This window comes from Carcharhinus amblyrhynchos, chromosome 18 (genome assembly GCF_965287045.1).
Source record: "Carcharhinus amblyrhynchos chromosome 18, sCarAmb.v2.hapA, whole genome shotgun sequence".
Taxonomy (NCBI): domain Eukaryota; kingdom Metazoa; phylum Chordata; class Chondrichthyes; order Carcharhiniformes; family Carcharhinidae; genus Carcharhinus; species Carcharhinus amblyrhynchos.
Genome location: NC_137341.1, coordinates 52,657,360 through 52,676,960, shown reverse-complemented (window position 1 = coordinate 52,676,960; position 19,601 = coordinate 52,657,360). Strand labels below are relative to the sequence as shown.

At 41.8% G+C, this 19,601-nt stretch overlaps 1 protein-coding gene across 3 annotated transcripts in view; it reads left to right on the top strand.

Moving 5' to 3' along the window:
• marf1 (meiosis regulator and mRNA stability factor 1) overlaps window positions 1-19,601 on the top strand; it is a 63,069-nt gene that overhangs the window by 33,750 nt on the left and 9,718 nt on the right. For all 3 annotated transcript variants that reach the window (XM_080207022.1, XM_080207021.1, XM_080207020.1), the window contains exons 13-22: window positions 2,901-2,981; window positions 3,873-4,109; window positions 4,435-4,560; window positions 9,694-9,869; window positions 12,272-12,492; window positions 13,710-13,852; window positions 14,507-14,640; window positions 16,826-17,028; window positions 17,892-18,119; window positions 18,222-18,452. In XM_080207022.1, the coding sequence (XP_080063148.1) occupies window positions 2,901-2,981; window positions 3,873-4,109; window positions 4,435-4,560; window positions 9,694-9,869; window positions 12,272-12,492; window positions 13,710-13,852; window positions 14,507-14,640; window positions 16,826-17,028; window positions 17,892-18,119; window positions 18,222-18,452 (1,780 nt within the window). The remainder of the gene's footprint in view (window positions 1-2,900; window positions 2,982-3,872; window positions 4,110-4,434; window positions 4,561-9,693; window positions 9,870-12,271; window positions 12,493-13,709; window positions 13,853-14,506; window positions 14,641-16,825; window positions 17,029-17,891; window positions 18,120-18,221; window positions 18,453-19,601) is intronic.

Below are 19,601 nucleotides of genomic sequence, written 5' to 3'. Positions count from 1 at the left end.
ACGGTGCGTAAAGTAAAAGCCAGTGGAATTGGAGGAATTGTGTTAGCATGGATTGAAAACTGATGGTCAGATAGAAAACAGTTGGAATAAATGGGTCCCTTTCAATGTGGAAAGATATAACTAGTGGAGTACATCAGGGATCTGAATTGTTCATTATTTACATTAATGAAAGGTTCGTCAATGATACAAAGATGGGTGGAAAAGATGATGAGGATATGGTAATCCTGCAATGGGATATAGATTGATGGGGCAGAAACCTGGCAAATAGATTTTCAAGTGGGAGGTCATGCACTTTGGTAGGAGGAATCAAAAGACGGATTATTATTTAAATGGAGAGAGACTGTGGGTGAGAAAAGTACAGAAGGACCAAGGTGTTCTAGTGCATCAAATGCCAAAAACTAGCAAGCAAGTTCAAGTAGTTGAGAAGGCAACAGCATTTTGGCCTTATTGCAAAGGGATTGGAGTTTAAATGTAGGGAGGTTTTGTTACAATTGTACTGGTGATGCCTCACCTGAAATATTGCATAGAATAATTGTCCCTTAGTGTTGGGGGTTAGTAGGGTAAATAAGTTTGTGGGGATAGGGCCTGGGTGGCATTGTGGTCAATGCAGACTTGATGGGCCAAATAGTTGCCATCTGCACTGTAAGGATTCTATGATCAATCTTGGTCCCCTTACCTTAAAAGGATAGTAACATTGGAGGCAGTCCAGGGTTGTCTTATCAGAAGAGACTAAATAGTTTGGGCCTGTATTCCTTGGGACTTAGAGTGAAGGGTGACCTTATTCAAACATAAGATCCCAAAGGGACTTAACAGGGTAGATGGTGAGATGCTTTTACTAGGACATAACTATAAGATGAAGGGCAGGTCATTTAAAACTAAGGTGTGTAGAAATTTCTTCTCAGACAGTGGTGAACCTTGGAATGCTCTGTCCCAAAAGATGGTGAAGGCTGAGTCATTAGAAGTATTTAAAGTGGAGGTGCATAAATATTTGAGAGATTGAGGAAAAGAGGGCTGGGGGAAATGGTACTAAAAAGGAGTTGAGGCTGGTATAGATCAGCCATGATCGTATTGAATGGCGCAGGCTTGAAGGGCCTGGTGACTCACTCCTGCTTTTATTTCTTGTGTGGTGGGTGGGGGAAGAATCTGGGGATATCATGCAATTGCACCTGCTTTTTATTCTTGCCATCATCTAATTTGTACATTGATGGAACCATAATATATCTCTGGCCTTCCAAACCTGTATTGTGGTCCATTTTGGTAGGAATAATGGTAGGAAGGACTATTACTTACATGGCGAAAAACTGCAGCATGCGACGGTGGACGGTGGACAGAGGGACCTCGGGGTCCTTGTGCACGAGTCGCAAAAACCCAGCCTGCAGGTGCAGCAGGTGGTCAGGAAGGCTAATGGGATGCTGGCCTTCATAGCGAGGGGGATTGAATATAAAAGTAGGGAGGTCTTGCTGCAACGGTACAGGGCACTGGTGAGGCCGCAGCTGGAGTACTGTGTGCAGTTTTGGTCGCCACACTTACGCAAGGATATTTTGGCCTTGGAGGGAGTGCAGAGGAGGTTTACTAGGCTGATACCGGAGTTGAGGGGGTTGAACTATGAGGAGAGGCTGAATAAACTAGGCTTGTACTCGTTAGAGTTTAGAAGAATGAGGGGAGATCTCATTGAGACATATAAGATGATTAATGGGAAAGATAGGATAGCGGTGGAGAGGCTCTTCCCGCTCAGAAAGGACAGTAGGACTAGAGGGCACAGCCTCAAGATAAAGGGGAGGGGGGCGGTTTAGAACGGAGTTGAGGAGGAACTTCTTCACTCAAAGGGTGGTGAATCTCTGGAATTCTCTGCCCGTTGAAGTGGTGAAGGCTGCCTCGCTAAATATATTTAAGACGCGGGTTGATAAGTTTTTGATAGGCAAGGGGATTAAGGGTTATGGGGAGAGGGCGGGAATGTGGAACTGAGCCACGACAGATCAGCCATGATCTTATCGAATGGCGGGGCAGGCTCCAAGGGCTAGATGGCCTACTCCTGCTCCTATTTCTTATGTTCTTATGTTCTTATTTGAAACTAATTTCGAGGATAGTTCATACACAAGGCCTGAAGCCATTGCTAAAAAGGCCCTCAATAAAACTTGAGATTTTTTTTTTAGTGGTTGCAGTTGCAATTACTACTTGGCTTAGTAGACAGCACAAGCTGCATATTAAGACTATATATGCGTTCTTAAACTGATCTTTAACCATGCATTCCTCACCGTGATGCGTGCACAAGTTCCCTTGGTGTTGAACTAATCAAAATGTGTGCAGCTACACCTGCGAGCTTTATGTTCTGCAACCAGCTTAAAAACCATTCTCTCTTCATAGAATCGTAAAAACCCTACAGTGCAGAAAGAGGCCATTTGACCCATTGAGTCTGCACTGACCACAATCTCACCCAGGCCTACCCCCATTTCCCTCCATATTTACCTACTAATCCCTCTAACCTACACATCTCAGGACACTAAGGGGCAATTTTAGCACGGCCAATCAACCTAACCCGTACATCTTTGGAATGTTTCATCGCAATGTTGGCCTAAGCTAACCTAACAAAAACAAGTGTTGTAATCGATTACAATGGAAAGTCCACAATTCATAGATTAGAAAAATAAAACCATTAATTAATTATATTTTTGGAAAAACCTCATTGTCGGGAATAATAACAAAAACCCTAGTAATCTGTACTCTGAATAAACTGTGAAATTTGGTGTTTTGTAACTTAAATAGTTTCAAAAATTAAAATTGCTTCCATCACCTGTTTTTATTGACACTAGCTGAGTACTCAAGATATCTCACAAGACTACTTGTGCAGTATTCAGAAATGCCACGAATGAATGATTTGCTCTGATTTTCTTTGATTACAGCTCTGAAGCCATGTCCATTCTGCAGGATTCCCCAGCGTGTTGCTTGCCACTGTTCAAATTCACAGAGATTTATGAGAAAAGGTACAGATTGCAGTTCTGTGAACTGTTGATGCACTTAATGCCACAAAATAATTGGTATACTAACTTATGTTCATCCCTTTTGATTTGAGAACTATTTGAGGGAAAGGGGAATACGTCGAACGGTGGAGACTTGCTTCACCCCCTCCTGATTTAGGAGACAGGTCCTCCTCCCTTTGGACTGTATAAAGGAGTTGATTTCATTTTACATGGAAATTACCTTTTTTTAATGCAATGATTTATTCTATTGTAGGCAGATTTGCAAGCTGCTGTCTTTAACAATGTTCACACCTCTTTAGTTCTGTAATAGTAGATATTGAATGACACTAATATGAAGTTTTTACATACAGTCATTCTGAGGGTGGCACAGTAGTTAGCACTGCTATGTCACAGCGCCAGGGATCCAGGGTTGATTCCCAGCTTGGGCCAGTGTGTGTGTGGGGTTTGCACATTCTCCCCTTGTCTGCATGGATTTCCTCCCACAGTCCAAAAGATGTGCAGGTTAGGTGAATTGGCCATGCTAAATTCTCCCTCAGTGTACCCGAGCAGGTGTCAGAATGTGACAGCTAGGGAATTTTCTTAGTAACTTAATAGCAATGTGAATGTAGGCCTACTTGTGACTAATAACTTTTTATTGTTTGAAGTAGGGAATTGATTGAAGTTTCATGCTGTGGTAACTTAATTTCATTGAGAATTTTTTGGTAGAATGGAAAGTTTATTTCCCCTGTTACTGGCTTACTTGTCCAATTATTTTGCTCAATTCCATATCTATAATCCACTTTCCAAGCACATTTGTATTTTTATACATAATATCTGCGATCACAGAAACTTGTTCACATGCTTCAGAAAATTCTATAACTGCTGAGTAATTAACTTCAATTTACCTCCCTCTAGATTTGGACACAAATTAGTTGTGTCTGATTTATACAAATTAACAGACACAGTGACTATCCGCGACCAAGTAAACGGAAGAATGGTTTGTCTTCTGCCCAGCAGTCAGGCTCGGCAGAGCCCTCTGGGTTCCGTAATATCATATGATGGTTCATCTTCCAATTGCAGCCCAGTGATATTTGAAGAGCTAGAATACCATGAACCAATTTGCAAACAACACTGCTCCAGTAATAATTACAGGTAGGAATCGTGTTTCCTTTAGTAACTGTGCCTATTCTAGCAGCAGCTCTTCAGATACATTAAACAGTTAAAGTACAAGCATCATGATATCTTTTGCTGCTTCCTTTTAATAATTGCCCATAATATGCCAGAAAGTAATAGAGATGTGCAATATGTGAAGAAATGTTTCAGTGCATGTTTTGTACAAGCCCAGTAAGACTTCAGTTTCACACATCCTAAAGCCACTAGTGCAGTATTTTGCTACATTAATCAATGTAAATTTTTGAAGTGAATGAATGTAGTAAGTGCACCCGTTAAAGTAACTTTTTTTGTTGTTTTGTTTCAGTTGCAGTGAAAATGAATTTGATCCTGATTCTTACAAAATACCATTCATTATATTGTCCCTGAAAACATTTGCACCTCAGGTACACAGCCTGTTACATAGCCATGAGGGGACTGTGCCCCTTCTTAGGTGAGTATTCTCGATTGCATGATGCAATTCATTGGTGATTGGAGAGAAAAGTGAAAATGTTTCCAAAATGTCACCCCTACCTGGTGATGTGCATAAAATCTTCAAAGCCCATGTATTCTAATTGCCATATTTGCCACGGCTGCACGGTGGTTAGCACTGCTGCCTCAGCACCAGGGACCCAGGTTTGATTCCCAGTTTGGGTCACTCTGTGTGGAGTCTGCACATTCTCCCTGAGTCTGCGTGGGTTACCTCCGGGTGCTCCGGTTTCCTCCCACGCTCCAAAGATGTGTGGGTTTGGTGGACTGGCCATGCTAAGTTGATCCTTAGTGTCGGGGACTAGCTAGGGTAAATGCATGGGGTTACGGGGATAGGGCCTGGGTCGGATTGTGGGGTCGGTGCAGATTTAATGGGCCAAATAGCCTCCTTTTTCACAGTAGGGTTCTATGATATTTTGTTGGATCACTGTGGAAAGTCAATGTACAAACATACGTTGTGGTAGCTGAATTTAACAATTTCAAAAATGTCCCTTTTATCACAACGTAATTCTTCATTCAAATAAGGAAATACACTCAAAAAGCTACTTGCTGTGGGCTAGTAAAATCCTATCTTGCAGGTGCAACTCTAAGTCATTTCTGCAGATTGACTGCATAATGTTCTGATCAAAGTCTGCAGATAATACATTTGTCATTTATAATGTTGAATATCTTTCTCTTGTGGTTTTGGGCCAGCACGTGTTGTACACAAGTTCTGACAACCAGATAGAGGGGAAACTGATTTGTAGTGGAGTAATTCTCAGCAGGGTTTTGATTCCAGCAGTAGCTAATTGTAACTGCATTGACAGCTAACACTAGTAACACTCACATTCCAGATCTATATGTAACTGGTAACGTTTAACCCCAATGAGTTTCACAGCAGGAATTGCCTCCACAAAATGTAATCTAGCACCCCAGCTGATGCCACCTAATAGGCCTGGACACCCTTGTCGCCTTGTACACTGGTTTGGACATATTGTGTGAAAGTGGTAACTAGAGGTGATCTGTGACTTAATTTCAAAACCATGTGGCTTGAGCCAAGCTGAACCAAACCAAGAATGCACAAGGGGCAGCTTGATCAGTATTTGGGGCTGTTCTTACAGGAAATCTGCACTGAACTAGCTCAGCACCGACCTTTCTAAACCACTGTGGGCTCGGACTTCTTTACAAATACTTATCCTATCCTCTTTAAATGATCTTGGCCTATTTCCCTTTCCTAGATGGCCCCCTCAAAAGTATTTGCTACACTACAAACACTGCCGCTCCCTCCCACTCCCTGCAGAAAATGTTAGTTCTCCCTTGCACACACTTCGCCTGAACCCTTATCCTCAGTCTCTCTGGGTGACACAGTAGTTAGCACTGCTGCCTCACAGCGCCAGGGACTTGGGATCAATTCCCAGCTTCGGTCACTGTGCGGAGTCTGTGTGTTCTCCCTGTGTCTATGTGGGTTTCCTCCAGGTGCTCCGGTTTCCCCTCACAGTCCAAAAGGCATACTGATAAGGTGCATTGGCCATGCTAAATTCTCCCTCAGTGTATTCAAACAGGGGCCGAAGTGTGTCGACAAGGGGATTTTCACAGTAACTTCATTGCAGTGTCAATGTAAGCCTACTAGTGACTCTAATAAATAAACTTTAAACTCTCATGCTATGTCCTTGGGCTCTGCTGAGAACATGGAGCAATAGTGACGCTGCCATAATGGGAATTTTAAAATACATGCATCTCACAGTTGATAGCTGCAGCCTAACTTCAATCCTACTTGGTACTGGAATGTTGCAGTATGTAAATACTATAGTAACAGGTGTCCTGGTACATGAATCATAAAGTTGATAAGCAGGTGCTTAGGTAGGTGGTAAATGAAATGCTGTTTAAGAGGAATGGGTTATAAAAGTAGAGAGACTGCATCATGCATCTGGAATAGTGTGTGCCATTTTGGTCTCCTTATTTAAAAATATATATAATTGCTTTCGAAGCAGTTTGGAGAAGGTTCATTGAACTCCCTCCTGGGATGGAGGAGTTACCTTATGATAAGTTGAATAAGAGAGTCCATTAGAGTTCAGAAGAATGAGAGGTGAAAACATCCTGAGGGGATCTGATGAGATACTCCCAGGATGTTTCCTCTTGTGGGTGAGATTAAAACTAAGAGCTCTCCCTTTTTAAGATACAGATGAGGAGAAACTTTTTTCCTCAAGGATCGTTGGTGTGTGGAGTTCCCTTCGCAAAAAGGAATGGAGGCTGTGTCTGAGGTTACTCGAGGCTGATTTGGACAGATTTTGGTAGATGAGGGAGTTGAAAGTTATGGGGGGGTAGATAGAACGTGAAACTGAGACCATAACCAGATCAGCCATGATCTTATTGAATGGTGGAGCAGGCTTGAGGGGCTGAATGGCCATCACCTGCTCCTATGTGCCTGTAATTTGAAGAAAGAACTAGGTTATGGAATTACCAAGTTAGGCTAGCAGAAATTAAAAACTGCAAAAAATGTACAAATCTATCAGTATCTGAAAAGAGATGAGACAAGTTTATGTTTTGCATCTATATCAATTTTTAGCTACAGTTTCTTTGGGAAATTAATGAAGGATGCATCTAACTTTTAACTTTCAATTCTTTTAATAGGTTACGAGAGTAATGTTTGTACAATGTGTATTCCATTTTAAATAGTTTAAAACCCTAGCATTGACAAATAATATTACAGGCAATTGCCAGAAAGGATTTTTAAGCTTATGGCCAAAATCTCAGAAATCTGAAGCTCAAGTACGTTCGCGTTGTTCAAAAAGCATTCCATAATTCTTTCCTTTAGTGTTTCTTGAGATTGGCGTTGATTAATTCTTGACTTTTCAACTTTGCGGCAATTCCCTGACTGACCAGTAGTGTCAGCATATCATTTGGAATTAAATGAAAGAAACTGTTCCTGTACAGGAAGTGGACAGCAATATTTAATACCACCTGTGAGATCAAATAATGAGCACTGTTACTCTGCCCAGTCAGGTCTTCAACAATTAATACACGCACATATTGCCACTCATTCACTTTCAGGAACAGTGCTGTTTTCGCACCATCTACGTCTCTCCCAATCCCACGAGGGCTGAGGCCAATTATTGCACAATTTTGAATCCATTTAGCTGATGATTGAGAATCAAGCCTAATATTCCTGATCTGTACCCCTCAATCAACCTGTGGAGGTCACTTGGCCATCCCCATATTTCCTTTTTGCTTCAAAGATTTTATACCGATGCATTAGTTTCTCCCATAATCATTCCCTATGGCAAAGCATTCCCCCGCCATCAGCCCTCTGCAAAATAAATTTTATCTACACCAGGACTTTTCACTTGTGTTCTTCTCTGGTGGGTTTACTGACAGAAGCTGAAAATCTTGCATGTGGCAGGATGCCTCGTCACGCCTGTGCCCACTGCCTGCCAGTGACATAACAGAAACCCTGAACGTCAACATCAGGAACCCCATTATGATAAAATTGCACTCCTTTGTCATTCCCCCATCCCCGTACCTTTCCATTAGATAATCCATTCACATCGGCATGAGGGCATGCCTGTGTCTCAGTGTGTACCTGGCGGGCAGACCCTCTGGAGGAGCTCGAGTGAGTGCGTCGTATGGGAGAGAGGGTCATGACTGGTTTGTACCCAGGCACTGCCCTGGCAGTGCTGGGGCAGGGGCTCCATTCTAACTTTGGGGCAGTCTTTAAAAATGGTGGCTCAATTTAAGTAGCTGGCAGAGCGGGCTCATTCAGCATGTCCCACTAGCGTGACATCGTGGGACCGGCCCCTTCAAGATTTTTAACCGAGTTCTGAGCAATATTAGCAGGGAAAGCTGCCTTTGGGCTGGTGGCTGCAATGCCACTTTTCCTGCCTGATGCCAAACACTGCAGCTTTAAAAAAAAGGGCAAATTCCTCTATCTCCTCACTTGGTGCTTTTGTAGTTGATCTCTCATCACTGACTCATACGAACATAAGAAATAGGAGCAGGAGTAGGCCATCTAGCCTTTTGAGCCTGCTCCGCCATTCAATAAGATCATGGCTGATCTGAAGTGGATCAGTTCCGCTTTGTTCGCATAACCCTTAATTCCCTTGTCTATCAGAAATCTATCTACCCATGACTTAAATATATTCAACGAGGTAGCCTCCACCACTTCAATGGGCAGAGAATTCCAGAGATTCACCATCCTTTGAGTGAAGAAGTTCCTCCTCAACTCTGTTCTTAAACAACAACCCCCCCCAACTCTTATTTTGAGGCTGTGTCCTCTTGTTCTGTTAGCTGACTCCCCAGCTGCTTGGTAGGGGGCAGTGAGTTTTATTGAAAATAAATGAAAGTTACAGACTTGCTGGTCCATTCTGCCAGCCCTACACAATTGTGATGTCTTGTGTGTCTCTTAATTATGTAATCTGGGAGATTTTTTATAACTCATTAAATCTAAGTAAGAAGTCTCACAATGTCAGGTTAAAGTCCAACAGGTTTATCTGGAATCATGAGCTTTTGGAGCACTGTTCCTTCTTCATCTGAGTTGTCAGCACTGCTGCCTCACAGCGTCAGGGGCCCGGGTTCAGTTCCCAGTTTGGGTCACTGGTACGAAGTCTGCACGTTCTCCCTGTGTCTGCATGTGTTTCCTCCCACAATCCGAAAAAGGTGCTGGTTAGGTGCATTGGCCATGCTAAATTCTCCCTCAGTGAATCCAAACACGCTCTGGAGTGTGGCGACTAGAGGATTTTCACTGTGACTTCATTGTGGTGTTAACGTAAGCCTACTTGTGACACAAATAAGATCTGGAAAATCGTGTTTAGAAACCTGGGGAAATGAGAAATCCCACCTTACTTCAGCTGATCAGTCCTTTCCAGGAAATCACATTGTTCCTGGTTCAACTGGGATCTCTACTTCCTGTAGGCTAACTTTCATAGTGTAAATGGAAACTAACTCATTGTGATAGCATCTCGGATCACATTAGCCCAAGCTTTGAGAATATTTAATTTTGGTAATTAAATGAATTTTCTAAGCCTCCTTGCTCTATATAAATGGGCAGTGTTTTATTTGTTGTGATTCCAGATTTATATAAATACTAATTACTTAAAATGTTGATGCATTTTATTTTCTTTAGCTTTCTGGACTGCTATGCTGCAGAGTTTACTGTTCTGAGGCCTGTGGAAGAGTGGGAGGGTGGCGTTCCTTTGGAGCACCTCATTACCTGTGTCCCTGGTGTTAACATTGTCACAACACAGGATGGCATTAAAGTTGTAAAATGGGTACAGAACAAGCCACCACCTCCTAATGCTGGTAAGCTGATGCAAGTTCCCCATTTAAAGTTAGCAAAGGAAATGCATGTGTTGATCTGTAAAATATATTGCTATGGTTACTCTGAATGCTTCCACAATCTGTGCAACTATACCAATTTTATCTTTTTTTTGTATTAAAGTAAAATTTTCACCTTAAATCTTAACTAATCTCTGCTATGGCAAGATACTCGAGTCAAAGCCAAGAATACAGTTAGAGCATGGTAGATAATTTGTCACAAGCTGGATATAATTCACTCCGATCTTGGGCATGCATTTTATTGTTATAATTCCAATATAAGTTTTCAAGCCTCTGTAACAAACAGACATGCTGCTTGTAATTGCACCTTTCTGCCCATTGTGACACTGCATTATCCCACAACACAGTGCAATTGGGGTATCATGAGTTTTATTTATAAATGTGGATATAGGGACTTTAATGGAAAATGGATATATATACTTTAATGGATATATTTGAACTATGAGGAGAGGCTGAATAAACTAGGCTTGTACTCGTTAGAGTTTAGAAGAATGAGGGGAGATCTTATTGAGACGTATAAGATGTTGAATGGGATGGATAGGAGAGAGGTGGAGAGGCTCTTCCCGCTCAGAAAGGACAGTAGGACTAGAGGGCTCAGCCTCAGGATAAAGGTGGGGGGGGGCGGTTTAGAACGGAGTTGAGGAGGAACTTCTTCACTCAAAAGGTGGTGAATCTTTGGAATTCTCTGCCCGTTGAAGTGGTGGAGGCTGCCTCGCTCAATATTTTTAAGACGCGGGTTGATAGGTTTTTGATAGGCAGGGGGATTAAGGGTTATGGGGAGAGGGCGGGAATGTGGAACTGAGCCACGACAGATCAGCCATGATCTTATTGAGTGGTGGGGCAGGCTCGAAGGGCTAGATGGCCTACTCCTGCTCCTATTTCTTATGTTCTTATGTTCACACAAGTGAAAGGCACTTAATTTCTAAATAATTAGTTAGCTGACATAGCCATTAAAGTAATGGCTATTTTCTAAGAAAACACTGGCAGCGTTTGGTAAACTTCATTGTGATAAATCAATATTCCAACACAATTTTTAGATTAGGTTTTTGTGCAGAAGAGAACAATGGTGCTTGTCTATTCCCACAACTGGTTTTATCTATTATGAATAATTATGGGCATCACTTCCTTCATTTGGCACAATATTGTATTACTACGTCCAATTTTCCCTAGTTCCTGACTTCCAACATACTCTAAAGTGTGAAATCTGAACAATTAAATGGTCATGAGTTTGAACTCCATATCCTGCATTAGAAAAAGCACCGCAACTAGTCTCTCAATGTCACATTAAAGTCCAATGGGTGTATTTGGTATCACGAGCTTTTGGAGTGCTGCTTCATCAGGTGAGTGGTGGTTTTAAAAAAGCAGTAGACACGGTTACCATACTTTCATGCTGTGTTTGTGCAGCACCTTGGTTACCGCTGAGCATCTTTTTAAACGTTGCATTCAATTCTAGTCACCAATGAAACAAATTTTTGCAAATAAAATGCTAAAGGACCTTATCCCCGAGGTTAAGGAGACTTGAGTTATGTGGAAATAGAGGTAGGTTCAGGCTCTTCACCATTTCAAAGAATTGGAGAGGGCCTCAAAGAGCATGTAAGATTAAAATCTAGCAAAGCCGCAATTGGAAGGCAAGTTCATTACTGTTGGGAGACAACTCAGCATTCCAGTCATGTTTAGATGTCGTGCCGTTTGATATATTTGAGATTAAGTGGATTATAACCTCATTTAAGAAATTTAAGGTTCGAGGGTATCTTAGTTTTATGGGGTTTTTGAGTTATTACAGCAGAATTTAGCTGCTTTAAAGCAGAAACTATAACAACTAGTTCAAGCTCATCGCCTGTCTGGCTTGAAGTTGTATCTGAGGAGGGGTTGTAGGATCTTTAACTTTTTAATATGTTAATCATTCTCCAACTTTAACCCTGCTTGAATGAAAAAAATCTATAAAATGCCAAACATTTCTTTAAAAAAATCTTTGTTAACCAAGTCTTGGTCACAAGATGCTGCTGCCAGATTGCAGCTGGCTCTGGTAAAGCTTGAGGTTTATAACTCAAGAAGTCTCACAACACCAGGTTAAGACCCAACAGGTTTATTTGGAATCACAAGCTTTCAAAGCGCTGCTCCTTCATCCAGTGATACCACTCACCTAATGAAGGGGCAGTGCTCTGAAAGCTCGCAATTCCAAATAAATCTGTTGGACTTGAAGCTGATGTTATGAGACTTCTTACTGTTCCCACCCCAATCCAACACCAGCATCTCCTCATTGTTTGTAACTCAGGGAACAAGTTGATCAAAATGATCAATTTTGATTACAGTACTATACATCTGAAGTGCTGAATCCAGTGAACATTCTGTATTCTGTTCTCTAGATCCCTGGTTGCTACGCTGTAAGAGTCCAGTAGGAAATCCTCAGCTTATTCAGTTTAGTAGAGAAGTAATCGATCTGCTGAAGAACCAAGCTCACTGTCTTATATGTCAACATAAATTCATACCAGCCTACCACCATCATTTTGGGAAGCAGTGCAGGGTTTCAGACTATGGCTATTCCAGGCTAGTGGAGTTGCTGGAAGCAGTGCCTCATGTTTTGCAGGTGAGCTTTGTGCAACAAATATTTTTAAGTCATAAACCACAGTGTTGGACCTTTTCAACCAGTAGGTACAGTTTTGGAAATGCTTGCGAGATTATTGTTTTAATGAATGCAGTGCATTTTTTAACCATTAAATGTGTATTGTTCTGGTGAGATTACTTATGTACAAGTAACAGTTTCACTTCTTGTAATATGAGCTTTTAAATCTCATTTGGAAAGTTTTTCTTTAAAATCCAAATATGATATTTTGAACCATTTTTAAAAAGGTTCTTGCAATTGAAAGCAAAGCTAATTGGTCCTGATCTGTTGTTGGGATGATGGGGAACTTCAACTGAGCTTCCATCTATTAAGTTTTGTGCTTCTATTCATTAAGTCTTGTAAATGGCCTTACTTTCTGTTCAAAATACCCTTGATTCCTGTGTAATGGTCTTGGGATTGCAAGACTTTTTTTTTGTTTTGGTCCATCTCTACTTGCCCTACGATGTTGGTTGATCTCTTCCATCTCACTGCTACGGTCTTTGTATTTGATGCACCCATCTCATTCTCATGCTCTGACGCCCTCTTTAATTCTTGACACTGATTTCCTATATCCACGAAGATGTATGTGTTTTATAGTCTCCCAAGTCCACAATCTGACTTAACCGAAAAGGGATTGCAACGTGATGTAATTCTTTTTATACATTTGTGGGACATGGGTGTTGCTGGTCGGCCAGCATTTATTGCCCATCCCTAGTTGCCCTTGGAGGGCAGTTGGGAATCAACCACATTGCTGTGAGTCTGGAGTCACATGAAGGCCAGACCAAGTAAGGACGGCAGATTTCCTTCCCTAAAAGACATTAGTGAACAGATGGGTTCTTCCAACAATCGACAATGGTTTCATGGTCATCAGTAGACTCTTAATTCCAGATATTTTTAATTGAATTTAAATCTCACCATCCCTTCGTGGGATTTAAATCTGTGTCCCCAGAACGTTAGCTGAGTTTCTGGATTAATAGTCTAGCAATAATATCACTAGGCCATCACCTCCCCTTATGAAACTCCTTTTTATTAAAGTAGTGTTGACAAGTTAATTGAATAAACAAAATATATTATGAAAACTAACTAATGTTCCCAGAATTGTACTGACCATAATTTAGTGACAGTCACACAAGTTATCAGCTGTGCCCTCTGAGATGCTGACCATTGCAATCTGAATTGTTTGTCCTTGTGATTTATTATAGATCCTTGGCTTGGGCACGAAACGCCTACTTACCCTGACTCATCGAGCACAAGTAAAGCGTTTTACCCAAGATCTACTTAAGCTTTTGAAATCTCAAGCCAGTAAACAGGTTTTCATAAAAGAATTTGGACAGGCATATCATTGGTAAGTGTGATCTTAAATTCTATAATTCAGTTCGGTTTAAATTTGTTATTTCCATGTGATTTTTGAGGAGTGAAATTTCTTCATCTTTGCATTGAGCATCAACATCTCATGTCCTCTGTCCCAGCCTAACCAGATAATCTTTTGCACAGTAGTGAATTATTGTTCCCATTTGTCATCCTGCTGGTTCTTGAGTATGCCACATCTGGACAAATCGGAATTCTGGATCCTTCCTGAGTGGAAATGACCAAAAATCTTGTCGCTGAATGATGACTAAAGTTCCAGCCCTTTCTTTCCTAGTTAATTACCTTTCACTTGCTGTTGTCTCATGCTCTTGTACCTTTTGTGTATGAAGGACAGTGAGTTGAACTGTGAACCTAGATCTTCAGGATAGGTTATTCCTCAGGGTGGGAGATTTGCAACGTTTTGTGCAAGAGAAGGCTTCTGGCTCCAGGTGATGCAGAAGCATCAGCCTGTGCTGCCGTGCATTTGAGGGACCAGCAGTTCAGTTGAGTGTCCATGCATATTGTGTGACACTTCAACTGACACTCTTGTGGCAGCTGGTAACACTGAGCAAGTAATGATGAAACAGGTTTTTACTGTGTGGATGCCTGAACTATATTGGATTCAATTTTCTACATGCCTCAATCCCCTTAGGTGTTTTTCGAAAGACTGGAACGTCACAGACTATGGTGTATGTGAACTGGCTGATCTTCTTTCAGAAATGTCCGATACCACAGTTTGTGTATCTCAACAAGATGATGATACTGTGATTTCTATCCCAAAGCGAGGTACTGATCTCTTTTTAAAAAAAAATTACATTTGGCATGTTTAATTTAAATAAAACTTATTTCCTGTTAAACAGCTGCTCCACCAACATTGTCGAAATGCAGAGTAGCATGTCTCAGGCCATTTTGATTCCTCCTCCTGAGATTTATTTTTCTTGAATTGGATTTGATTTATTATTGTCACATGCATTAACATACAGTGAAAAGTATTGTTTCTTGCACGCTATACAGACAGAGCATACCATTCATAGAAAAGGAAAAGAGTGCAGAATATAATGTTACAGTCATAGCTAGGATGTAGAAAAGATCAACTTAATGCAAGGTAGGTCCATTCAAAAGTCTGGCAGCTGGGAAGAAACTGTTCTTGAGTTGGTCGGATGGGAGAAGGTGGAGGAGAGAATGTCCGGGGTATGTGGGATCCTTGATTATGCTGGCCGCTTTGCTGAGGCAGCGGGGAGTGTAGACAGAGTCAATGGAAAGGACGCTGGTTTGTGTGATGGATTAACGTTTTGTAGTTCCTTGTGGTCTTGGGCAGAGCAGGAGCCATACCAAACTGATACAACCAGAAAGAATGTTTTCTATGATGCATCTGTAAAATTTGGTGAGAGTGGTAGCTGACGTACCAAATTTCCTTTGGTCTTCTGAACGCAGGCTGGGGAAAATGGACTTTATGCTGTTGACGTGATGGGTACCAGCTGACTTGGGAGCAGTTCCTTCCCAGCTACCATCAGACTTTTGAATGGATCTACCTTGCATTAAGTTGATTATGTTATGTATGTTAATACATGTGACAATGATGGATCAATTCAAATTTGGGAGGGGTGAATCTCAGGAGGAGGAATCAGGGTGGCCGGAGAACGCTGCTCTGTGCATTTCGACAATAGTGCTGGTTTCTTTGAAGCAGGGAACAGTATTTTGAAGTAGTGGTAGATTGTGAGACATGGTTATTCTTGACTTGCTGCGTTCCTCTGCTTAGAGGCCATAGTCCTCGGGGGAAGGAGCTGATATCCAGAGGTGAAAGAAGGCTGGTAATGTGTCAATTGTCCACTTCAGGTCATCATTCATGATATTTTGCACCTTCCTCATCCTCTACAAAGGAATGTGGACCTAATGGGCGCAGGAGCAGGGGAGTGAAGAAAAGTAGAAAGGTGATTTTGAGCTGAGCTATAGTGGACATTTTGATGGCATGAAGAAAATGTTGACCTAACCTATCCTTTCTAGCCTGTCTTGTATGTGCACACATTTCCAGTTACAACTTGTGTTGGGATTTATGACCATCCCTGGTTGCTTTAATGTCATGAGTTAACCACATAACTTGGCGTAGAAGCTGATGGCCAGAGTGGAGATTCATTACAGACTCAATGGGCCAAATGGTCTCCCTCTCCACTGTCGGGGTTCTATCACCAAAAGAGAAAATACTGGAAAATCTCAGTGGGTATAGCAACAACCGTAAGGAGAGAAGAGCGCTGACATAAGAACATAAGAAATAGGAGCAGGAGTAGGCCATCTAGCCCCTCGAGCCTGCCCCGCCACTCAACAAGACCATGGCTGATCCGCCGCTGCTCAGTTTTGAGTCCAGGTGACCCTTTGCCAAAGCTGGGGTTCTATGTCTTTGAAACAATGCAGATAACAGCCTCGTGCTGAGAAATGTTTGAAATTATCTTTTATTTCAAAATTGTGTACATTTGTGTTACATACAGACGTGTATGCATCTAGAAAAGAAACTTAAAGCTTGCATTCATCAGTTGACCATGGGTTATTATTAATTAATTATCATTAATGTTTGGAGATGTTGTATTTGTAGTTTTACTTCAATATGCTGTTGGTTCAGTGTTGCTATTGAGTAACAATTTATGCATTTGAAGATCAAGTGTAGTATCGACATGCTGTGCTTGTTTGAAGTCATTACGTTTTAGCTTCGTTTGAAGCAATTTTTAAAAGTGGCATCTCGGCCTTTTGGCTAAGATGCAAATAAGATCAAGCCTTGGAGGAGGAGCGCCTACTCCAACCAGCTTGGATCATGTAGATCAAACCCACGACAGGAGGTGAGATCCCTGTCTTGTCAGCTTGGATCGGGAATGCCTCAACTTGTTGAGACCCTGAATTGGACATGAATGAATTAGAATAAAAACAAAAAAAAACTGCAAACTGTGTTCAATCTTTGGACAATTATTGAATTTTATTCTAGAGCGTACTCCGGAAGAAATAGAGAGGACAAAGCAGTTTGCAAAGGAGGTGGTGGATTTACTGCGGCATCAGTCTCATTGCCGTATGCCTTTTAATAAATTTATACCTGCGTATCACCACCACTTTGGACGTCAATGCAAGCTCGCTTATTATGGATTTAACAAACTCCTGGAACTGTTTGAAGCTATACCTGATGTGTTGCAGGTGAGTGCAAGGGCAGGTGAACTTTGACAACAGTAAGTTAGTAGTATGCTAATATTTTAAACATTCTTTGCTGTTAAAATTAAGTCTGCTCAAGTCAACCTGCCTTGTCATTTATGCGTATCCAGTGGTATAAAGTCAGTCTGTAAATTTAGCACTGTCATATCATCAGGAGCAGTATTCCTGAACTGTAGGTGTGGTGTTGAAATTTAAGCTGAAGATGATACCAAGCAGCCAGTGAACTTGAAATGTAAGCTAATGCTATGACTTAGGAGCAAGAGCAGGTCATTCGGACCCTTGGGCCTGCTCAACCATTCAGTAAGAACACGGCTGATTGTGGTCTTAATTCCACATTGCCACCTACCCCCTTACAATCATTACATTCTTGATGAATAGGGGAGTCCATCTGCCTCAGCCTTAAAAATATTCAATGACCTCGTCTCCTCTCCTTTGGGGAAGAGAGTTCAAAAGGTTCACGATGCTTTTGAGAGAAGAAATTTTTCCTCCGTCTGTCTTAAACAGGAGACCCCTTATTTCTAAAATCCTTCCCCAGTGGGGAAGCAGCCACCCTGTTAGGTCCCGTCCAGATGTTGTTTGCTTCAATAAAGCCATCCCACATGTTTTTGAATGATTATTCAATTATTAAATGCTAAAATGTGTGGATTTTACTGTGTGATAATTTAGTTGGCCAGTTTAATTTTTCTCATGTGCTGTATGTGAATGAGATTTCAACCCAGTGTGCTGTTACATTACAATCTGACTACAGCAAGCAGCTGAGTATCTGGGATGATGCTTTCAGAAAGCATGCTGTGTTTGTGAACTTTGAAATGTTTATAGAACAATGATGCAAATGATATTGTCCACAGGTTCTGGAGTGTGGGGAAGAAAAGATCCTTGTTTTAACAGAAAATGAGCAAATTAAAGCACTGACAGCCCAGCTTGTTAAATTGCTAAGAACGCGAAAGGACAATTGCATGACACTTTCAGATTTCCTTCTAGAGTATAACAACACATATGGATATACTCTGCGCCTTCAGGACTATGATGTCAACACTGTTACAGAACTCATGCAGAAACTCTGCCATGTCGCAAAGGTATAGTACATGGTTACTTTAATGACTTTCCCTTTGGGATTTTTATTTGAGCGTTTCCTAATTAAGTATAATTTTTTTTTTCTTCCCCATCCCACCAAAAAGCTTGCCAGCACACCAGCAGGTAAGCAGCTCCAGCTGATAAACAGGAAGTCCCTCCGCACTCTAACCGCTCAACTGCTTGTTCTGTTGATGTCTCTGGACAGTGTCTCACTTCTCAAAGTCGATGATCTTAAGAAACATTTTGACGCTTCATACGGAAATCCTCTTGTCCCATCTGAATATGGTTTCATGTCTCTGACAGAATTGCTGAAGAGCTTGCCGTATCTGGTTGAGGTATGAATACTAAGATTCCTTAACTAGCATTTTTGTAGGATTATTTCTGGCAGTGTGTAAAAGCTGCTTTTGTTTCTTACCTGACAATAGTGCAAATAGAAATATCTGCATGTTTACCTCCCGACCCAGCCCTTAAAATGTTTACTTTCTATGATCCTATCTAAATTGAAGAGCAGGTGTGTGTTTTCTTGTCCCAGAGGTTTCATTTGGAAATCTTCTTGGCCAATCTGAGAATTTTCTATCATAGAACGTAGAACACTACAGCACAGACAGGCCCTTCGGCCCACGAGTTGCGCCGATCACATCAACACCTACCAATCTGTAGACCTATCTATAACCCCCAATCCCATTAAACCCCATATACTCATCCAGAAGTCTTTTAAAAGACCCCAGCGAGTTCGCTTCCACCACCACTGACGGCAGCCGATTCCATTCACTCACCATCCTCTGAGTGAAAAGCTTACCCCTAACATCACTTCTGTACTTGCCTCCCCGCACCTTAAATCTGTGTCCTCTCGTAGCGACCATTTCAACCCGGGGAAATAGCCTCTGAGAATCCACCCTATCTATTCCTCTCAACATTCTATAAACTTCTATCAGGTCGCCTCTCAACCTTCGTCTCTCCAGGGAAAAGAGTCCCAGCTCCCTCAACCTAACTTCATAAGGCATGCCTCCCAGTCCAGGCAACATCCTTGTAAATCTCCTCTGTACCCTTTCAATAGCTTCTACGTCTTTCCTATAGTGAGGCGACCAGAACTGCGCACAGTACTCCAAATGAGGCCTGACAAGGGTCTTATAAAGTTGCAGCATTACCTCCCGACTCCTAAACTCAATCCCTCGATTAATGAAGGCCAGTACACCATACGCCTTCTTGACCACCTCCTCCACCTGCGAGGCCGATTTAAGAGTCCTGTGGACCCAGACCCCAAGATCCTTCTGCTCTTCAACACTACTAAGACTCCTGCCCTTGATAGTGTACTCGTTCATCCCGTTGGTTCTGCCAAAATGGACGACTACACATTTATCCGCGTTGAAGTCCATCTGCCACTTCTCCGCCCAGTCCTGCATCCTATTTATGTCCTGCTGCAACTTTTGACATCCTTCCAGACCATCCACAACACCACCGACCTTCGTGTCATCAGCGAACTT